Source organism: Gracilinanus agilis, chromosome 6, assembly GCF_016433145.1.
Source record: "Gracilinanus agilis isolate LMUSP501 chromosome 6, AgileGrace, whole genome shotgun sequence".
NCBI classification, from domain to species: domain Eukaryota; kingdom Metazoa; phylum Chordata; class Mammalia; order Didelphimorphia; family Didelphidae; genus Gracilinanus; species Gracilinanus agilis.
The window spans coordinates 250,311,717-250,320,789 of NC_058135.1; the positions used below are offsets into that span (position 1 = coordinate 250,311,717).

General features: G+C 36.0%; 1 protein-coding gene across 1 annotated transcript in view; it reads left to right on the forward strand.

The window, feature by feature from the left end:
• Positions 1-8,371, forward strand: part of BBOX1 (gamma-butyrobetaine hydroxylase 1) — an 81,369-nt gene extending 72,998 nt beyond the window's left edge. Inside the window, exons 9-10 of the mRNA XM_044681842.1 lie at positions 5,767-5,933; positions 7,787-8,371. Coding sequence (XP_044537777.1) covers positions 5,767-5,933; positions 7,787-7,947 — 328 coding nt within the window. The 3' untranslated portion in view covers positions 7,948-8,371. The remainder of the gene's footprint in view (positions 1-5,766; positions 5,934-7,786) is intronic.
• Positions 8,372-9,073: the final 702 nt, after the last annotated feature.

A 9,073-nucleotide genomic window follows, 5' to 3' on the forward strand; every position in this document is an offset into this window, starting at 1 on the left:
TTCTCTATCATCTCTTGGATCAAATATAAAATACTGTTTCATATTCAAAGCCTTTTGTAACCTATCCCCATCTACCTTTCCAGTCTTCTTACACCATACATTCCTCCTCCATGATATGATCAAACAACACCAGCCTTCTTGCTGCTTTTCACTGGCTGACTCTCGTGCTCATTATATACATTATTGTCTTAAAAGCAAGGATGGTCTTTTGTCATTTTTTGAATCCCTAATGGTAACACAGTTCCTGACACATAGTAGGCACATAATAAATGTTTGTGATGAATGAAAAGGGGCAATACATGACCAGAACTGCACTTTAGGAATGTCACTTTGACAGCTGAGTGGGACATGGACTGCAACAGAAAGAGAGTTGTAGCCAGGAGAATGACAATAGTCTAGGTAGGGGGTGTTAGGAGCTGCCACCAAGAAGGTGGCAGTGTCAGAGGAGAGAGACGGAGGCTTATTTAAGACACAGAGTCACGTCAGCAGAGCAAGTATGATCTAAGTTGGGAGAGGGAATTTCTTCACTGAAATCTCAAGTTCCAATGAAATCTCAAGTCTGGACCACCCAAAAGAAAAACAATAATTATAGTAATAGATCATATTATTGAATAGTTATAATAATATAGGCAAAGAGAAGAAGTTTGCAGCAACAGTAAAAAAGTTACATATTTTATCTCAGATGAGATAAATTGGGGAAGCTCTCAGATTCCATCCAGCTGTAGAATCCCATGACACTAATAGAAAGAATCATTAAGCAGTCAGGGAGCATTTATTTAAGGCATTTTGATGGGCATTAAAGATACAGATCCAAAAGTGAGACAGTCCTTGCCCATAAGGAACGTCCACTGTATGGGTGGATACAAAATCACGTGTAAGTGAAAGCAGGATACTGACAAAATAAATACCCAGTGATTTGTATGAGATAACTATGGGACATGCAGGTAAAGATCTCCATCAAGCAGCTGGTAAAGGGAGCCTGGAGCTCAGGTAAGAAAGGACAACTGGATGAGCCCTCTGCCTAGAGATGATAATCAAATTCTGAAGACTAATGAGATCACCCAGAGTACAGAGAAAAAAGAGGAGGCTTAGAACAAAATATTAGATTAAAAAGCAGGGAACCAGGGATAGGGAAGTAGCTCAGGAGATAGAGAGCCAGACCTGGAGATGGGAGGTCCTGGGTTCAAATCTGACCTCAGACATATCCTTGCTATGAGACCCTGGGCAAATCACTTAAACCATCCCCTCCCCATTGCCCAAGTCCTTACTTCTCTTCTACCTTAGAATCTATACTTAGTATTGACTCTAAGACAGAAGATAAGGCATAAAAAAAAATTTTTTAAGATAGGAAATCTGTGTTCTCATTCTGGATCTAACTTGAACTGGTTCCATGACCTTGACATGATGTCATAGAGAGGACACTGGAAATAGACTCAGGAAGTTGTTGTTGTTCAATTGTTTCAGTCACGTCAGACTCTCCATGTCCCCACTTGGAATTTTGCCATTTCCTTCTCCAGCTCACTTTACAGATGAGGAAACTGAGGCAAACAGGGTTAACTAACTTACCAAGGGTCACATCCCTAGTAAGTGTCTGAGGCCAAATTTGAAAAAGACTCTTCCTAACTCCAAACTAAACACTATCTACTGCTCTACCCAGTTAGAATCAGGGAAGCCTGAGTTGAAATCTTCCCTCAGACACTTACTAGCTAATTGGCCCAATGTGAGTGATTTACCTCTGTGGACCTTATTTTCCTCATCTATAAGATGATCGTTAAGCTTCTATGGCCTCTAAGGTCTCCTTCCAGCACAAAATCTGTGATGTGACTCTCTGATGACCCTATGATTTTATTTCTAGACCTCAAATCTTTTTTTGCTGAGCTCATTTTCTTGGGATTGTTTATTACTCCTAAAAATCAAATATAATTTTTTTAAATTTATGATTTTAGTTATTGGACTTCAGGCTAATTGAGGATTTAATGTACAGATATATTCATTCATAAGTCCATATCCATAAAATTATAGGATTGAATTTGGTGATCTGTAAGGTTCTATCCAGCTCCCCGATTCTATAATTCTAGAGAGCTGTGAGGGACCAGCACCAGCAGATAAGCTCAAATCAGTTTTAGTTACTTCATGATGATGTGATTTTTGCAACAAAAAAATGACATTTTTCTTTCCAATATGAGTAACTAAGTAAACTAGCCTTAAAAAAATCACCATTTGCAAGAATTTCATTCTAATGAAAAGCCTGAGTTCAAATCTTTTAGGTTATATCTATGGTATGTTATAGATCAAGTACAATAAAAATAATTTTCAATGGGTTAGCAATGCCAGTATTCAAATCATAACTCATGGTGGTCAATTGCAATAGATCAAAGTTTTTAAGAATCCCGGATATCGATACTAAAGACCCTTTGAAGAACTGTATATTTGAGATCGTTCAGTGTTTTTTCACTTTTGTTTTCCGCATCCAGTAGTCAGAAAGAGGCATGCTTAATCTGAAGAAAAGTCTTTGGGGTAGACAGGACAGCAGCCTTCAAATTTTTAAAAAGCTGTTGTGTGTAGGATGGTGATTTGGGACAAAATGGTTTATTGGAATTGATGTCTGGTGTTGGCAGATCAATGAGTCCAAGACATGAGTTACAATAAAATCCAGCTATAGTTCATTATTTAGCTTGGCAAATTGCTTTGCTTAAAAACTGGGGATTCTGGCCCTTCCAATAACCAGTCTTTAAAGGGATGGAGAAGGGGGTTAAGGAATAAGGAGAAAAGTGCATCAATCTCTGTCTGCCTCATGGCTCTCAGTTTTATAGGCATCCTCTCCTCCCTCTCTTCATCTTTCTTATTCCTGGTCCAGAAAGTCTGAATCAATTTGTTTCTTCTGTTCCAACAGAATTAAAGTCGTCTGTCTTGAGGTTTTGGAACACACTTTGAAATGCTGGGTAGAAACTGAGCTTGAATCTACAATTTAGAGCCAGTATCTACCCAATAAGGAAGCCCAGTAAACACCATCCAGACAATGAAAAATAAAGGCAAACGGTACAGAGACAGAGAGAAAAGAGATCAAGAAAGACAGTCTAAAAGAGAAGACAGTCATAATGCAGTGGAAAAACCATTGGCTCTGGAAGGAGAGGACTTGGATTAATATCCCACATCTGATGCACACTTACTATATGACCTTGGGCAAATCATTTTATTTCTCTGGGCCTTAATTACTTTGTTTTTTTAATCTTTGTCTTCTGCCTTAGAATCTGTATATTAGTTCCAAGGCAGAAGAGCACTAAGGGCTAGACAATGGGGGCTAAGTGATGTGACCAGGGTTATATAGCTGTGAAAAGCCTTAATTTCTATAAATCATGAGCTGTTGGTAGACTAGATAGGTTCTGAGGTCCTCTACAATGACCCTATACAAGCCAAGTAGCTGTCTTATTGCAAAATGGAAGGAAAATTCAATTTGTTCTGCCTTATCTAGAGCAGGGATTTGGAATGTTTTGTGTCAGAGAATCCTTTCACAGAGATGAAACTCCTGGCCTATTCAGAATAATCCTTTAAATTAAAAAAAAAAGATTACAAAAGAAACTAAATTATATTGAAAAAAATTTAAAAAATGAAGCAGCAAAATGACTCAGTGGACTGAGAACCAGGCTCAGAGATGGGAAATGCTGTGTTCAAATCTGGCCTCAGACACTTCCTAACGATAAAACCCTGGGCAAGACTCTTAACCCCCATTGGCCAGGTCTTACCATTCTTCTGCCTTGGATTGGAACCAATACACCATATTGATTCTAAGATAAAAGGTAAAGACTATTTTCTTTAAATTATAATTTTTGTAACTTTACAAACCACAGATTAAGATTCCATGGTCTAGCGGGCAGACCAGAAACAAAGAATGGAAGTTAAAGGAGACAGATTTGAGCTCAGTATAAGGAACTAACAATAATAGCTATCCAAAAAAATTGAAGGAGCTACTTCAGTTACTGAAAACATTCAGACAGAAGCTTGCCTTCTCTTGAAAACAGCACTCAACAAAAAAGAAAAGAGATTAAAATATACAAGTTTTTAACCAGTAAGCTTGATTTTGACATCTGGCAAAATTCTAAAATACATGATGAAGTAAATGATTTCTGAGCAGTTGAGAGGAAAAACATAGATCACTAAAATCCAACATGGCTCCTGCAAATGTCAGACTACTCTCCTTTCCTTTTCCAACAGGGCAACTTGACTAATTGATCAGGAGTATGCTATCGATATACTTGACCATTATTTTATCAAAGTATTTCACAAAAGACTCTCATGCTATGATTGTGGATACGATGGAAAGAGATGAACTAGGTTAGAGATCATTGAAGTCAATTTGGAATTAACTGAATGACAAAGAGTAATCATCAAAAATTCCATGTCAATTTAGAGTGACCACCAGGGAAGAACCCCATGGGTCTGCCCTTGGCCCTCTGCAGTTAAACATTGTTATAATTGATATAGTTGAAGGAGATGTTATGCTTCACAGGTATTGATGTTTATAAAGGGACCTTTAACATAAAAGATGGCAGAATCAAGAACCAGAAAAATCTTGAGGGACTAAAAAGTTAGGCTGAGTTTTGATTCATAAGAAATTGGATAGAGAAAAATATTAATTTCTAAAACAAAACAATTTTTTTAAAAATTTAACACAAAATATGGAAAAAATCAGGGGATCTTAATGGTCTTCAAGGTCCATCATGTTATGTGAAAGAATTAAAAATTCTATATTATATATATGGTTTATCAGAATTGATATCTGGTGTTGGCAGATGAATGAGTCCACAATATGTGTTACAATAGAATCCAAATACAGTTCATTACTTAGCTTGTCAAATTCCTTCACTTAAAAACTTGGGTTTTTAATGACTAGTCTTTAAAGGGTTGGAGAAAGGGGTTAAGGGGTAGGGAGTTAACTTGATTAGTAAGTATGTGGGCTCTATTTGAATCTATAGAGGGACAAAGGGTTAAAGCAGTGGTTCCCAAACTTTTTTGGCCTGCCGCCCCCTTTCCAGAAAAAATATTACTTAGCCCCCTGGAAATTAATTTTTAAAAAATTTTAATAGCAATTAATAGGAAAGATAAATGCACCTGTGGCCATCACCACTTTCCTGGATCACTGCAGCACCCAACAAGGGGCAGTAGCGCCCACTTTGAGAATCACTGGGTTAAAGTTTCAGGGAAGTAGACAAAATGGAATAATATTAATAAAGAATTTATACAACTAAAAGATTGTGAGTTCCTTAAGAGCCAGAACTATCTTTTGCCATTCTTTGTATATCCAGTGTTTAATAACATGCCTGGCAGAACTGGTGTTTAATCAATGCTTATTGACTAACTAACTACATAAATGGTAGTTGTTGTTATTGTTATTTTCTATTTAGGTTTGATATTAGGAAAACCATGCTAGCAAAGGGGTCACCCAAATTAGAATGGGTTTCCTTAGGAGGCAATGGGATTCCCTCTCATTGGATGTCTTCAAATACAGAATGGAGGAATGTTTTTTGAGGCTGTTGTAGAAAGAACTCTTCTCTAGGCACATAGGTTGGACTAAATGACTTCTGTGTTTCCTTCTTGCATTCAGATTCAGATATAAAATGGTAGAAGGGATTCATATTTGAGCTATCAGTTGAACTAGATGACCAACGAAGCCCTGTTCAACCCTGAAGACTGTTTCTTAGAAAAGCATATAACTATAGCCTGGGTTGTTTAAATTGACAACACCTTTAAAATACTTTTCTTTAACAGAATAGACAATAAAGGTCAAGTGATTCGCATCAACTTTAATAACTCAACCAGAGATACAATATTTGACATACCTGTCGAAAAAGTACAGCCATTCTATGCTGCTTTAAAGGAGTTTGTTAATCTGATGAACCATAGAGAAAACAAATTTATCTTCAAGATGCATCCAGGTCAGTATGAGAGCTTTTATTAATGCAGAAAATGATAGTATTTTTGTATTGATTAATTAGCCAAAGTAGAATATAGAGCAAGGGTTTTCAGAACTATGAGCCACAAACTTTTTTAAAAAAATATTTTAATAGGAAATATGTTTTGCAAGATAAGACATGTACAACTCAGATTGATTCGCTTATCAGCTCTGGGAGGGGGAAGGGAAGAAGAGAGGGAGACAATATGGATCATATAACTTTGGAAAACTTATGTGGAAATATGTTATTAAAATAAAAAATTAAATATATTTTGATTGCTATATTTCACTATAATTGATTTTCTTTGTAATCCTATACATATTATTTGGTATCTTTAGGTCATGTTTCTGAGAAGGGGGTCATAAACTTCACCAAACTGTCAAAGAGTTCCAGGACATAAGATGGTTTAAGGATCCCTAATCTTAGAGTTTAAACTTGTTATAACCAAGCTATTGGAGAATTGTATTCCTGTGAGATAGTATTATATGCCTAATAGCCATTTAACAGAAAACGAGGCTTATCATTAATTCTTAAGCTTTAAAAAACTAGAGAGAGATTCATCATTCATCTCATTTAAACATATATCAAGCAAGAAATTATTATTTATACCAGCCATTCTTTGTGCCTATCCTGGCTCCACTTCTGATTCTCTGGACTTGATCACCACCTTTCTCCACCTCTGCTTCCCAGAATCTGACACTTGAAGGCAAAAAGTCTTTTTTTGCTTGTATCTGTAGCCCTGATTCTTAACACAGTGCCTGGCACAAAGTAAAAACTTAAGAAATATTTATTGACTGACTGATGATTTTCCTACTAAGCTTACAAAAATTTTAACTAATGAAGAGAAGAAACATTTTAATTTTTCCAAGGTATCTGAATAAATGAACCTTGCAACTATCCCCAGCTTTGTTGTTGAAGCCTAGTCATTTTTCAATTGTACCTAACTCCTCATGACCCTATTTGGGTTTTTCTTGGCAAAGATACTGGAGTAGTTTGCCATTTCCTTCTCCAGATCATTTATTTGATAGATGAAAAAACTGAAGAAAGCATGGAAAAGTGACTGGCCCAGGGTCATAAAGCTAGTAGGTGTCTGGAACTGGATTTTAATTCAGCAAGATGAGTGTTCCTTATTACAAGCCTGACACTCTGTCCACTGTGACAACTAGCTGCCACCCCTAGCTTTACAACATATTAAAGTGTAAAGATTTCTAGAAAGGGCTCAAGAAACCTGAGTTCACATTTAAGCTTTGCCATTACTTACTGTATGGTGGTAGATAGTAGGAAAAAAAATACCAATTTGGAATGAAGAGATCTGGATTGGATTTGAATCAAGTGATCATTAAGTATTTATTAAGACACTATGCTAGATGTCAAGAATACAAAGACAAAAGAAAACAATCCTTGCCTTCAAGAAACTTATATGCTGTCACAAGTTAGTTTCTCATTAAAGACTCTCAATTTCCTCATTTGTAAGGTTCAATAAGGGTGGCCTTGTGGAAGTCAAACGTCCCTTCCAACTCTATGATTCTATGAATCTTGATGGAAAATTGATTTCCAGGTTCTGGACTTCCTTCCTATCTAATACAGAGGAATTTTTCCTCAACATTGTATTCTCCTGGTTCATGTTTCACTGTGAAAAATAGCTTTTTTGTCATACTCTAGTAATACTAGAACCTTCAAGCAGGCTACCAGCTTTAATTTCAGTATCCTAAATCCTAAGGCACTTTCTACCCTGGTTTGACTCAGGACCAGTTGTGACAGCAATTCTTTAGGTATTTGCATTTTCCAAGTTATTAAACATATGATTCATTATGTTTCAAAATGGTTGGTTCTAGGTGACGTGATTACATTTGATAACTGGCGCTTACTTCACGGCCGGAGGAGTTATGAAGCAGGAACAGAAATATCTCGCCATCTTGAAGGTGGTTATGCAGACTGGGATGTGGTTATGTCAAGGCTTCGTATCTTAAAGAAGATTGTCAAAAATGGAAATTGAATTTTCTAGCTGCACTTTTGACAGTGCAACTAAAGGATGGGTATTTGGTAAACTACAAGAAGTTACTTAATCTCCGCTTAGCACAATCAGTAGTATTATGTAGATCTTAGACATTAATTTCTTTAGCATTACAGCTAGATTTACAAGATTAATTTTTCCTTTGTTTCTGTACTGGATCCAGAAAAGAGATGAAAAAATACATCTCTGTCCTTTCCTTGTAAATGCAGGAACTAGGGGTGCAGAATGTTATATATGCCATAAGGCAAGGTTAAAGTGTCAACTATTTTTCAATAGTTTTGCTAGATTATTTTCTTTTGCATAGGGGAAATTTCATTAGATTGGGAGTAGGTGAGAGAGATATATCTAGAAATGACTACGATATAAAAAAAAGTTATTAATAAAACTTTTTAAAATGTTATGGCAATGCCTGAGATTTTGTTGCTTTCTTTTCAACTCTGTTCTCTGTGGGCAATTTTCTCCTTGAGAGTTAGTTTGATAAGTGATTTGTATGCACACAAAATAAATTTATTAATTGCTATATTTCCGCTGCATAATGGGGTACCCTTTAGACACTGACTGGAACAAAAATGACATCCTAGTTACAGAAATAGCAATCTCCCCAAATAAGGATGCATATCTTTGTACAGTAGTGGCTTATACTTAAGAAAAACAGTATACCCTTTTTATCAAAAAAAATTTTATAGGAACTACAAGATCATTTTTTCAGAAGCAAAAAAAATCTAAACAATTAGAAAGATATTCATTTTTCATGATTGGACTGTGTCAATGTAATAAAATATATAATATGACCCAAATTAAGCAGTCAATAAAATACTTATTAAGCTTTCCTTGTGCCAGACCCTGTGCTTAGTACTGAGAATACAAAAATGAAATAGTCCTTGCTCTCAGGGAGCTTATATTCTATCAGGAAAATATGCACCCAGGTAAATATAAATTCAGAATATAAACCTATAACAGAATATATATGCCTCCGTTTCCTCATATGTAAAAGGGGATGTAGACAGAAATGATGAATAGTATCTTTGCCAAGAAAATCTCAAATGGGATCATGAAGAAACAGACACAACTGAACTAAAAAGAAGATTATTTCTCCCACTGGCTCAAT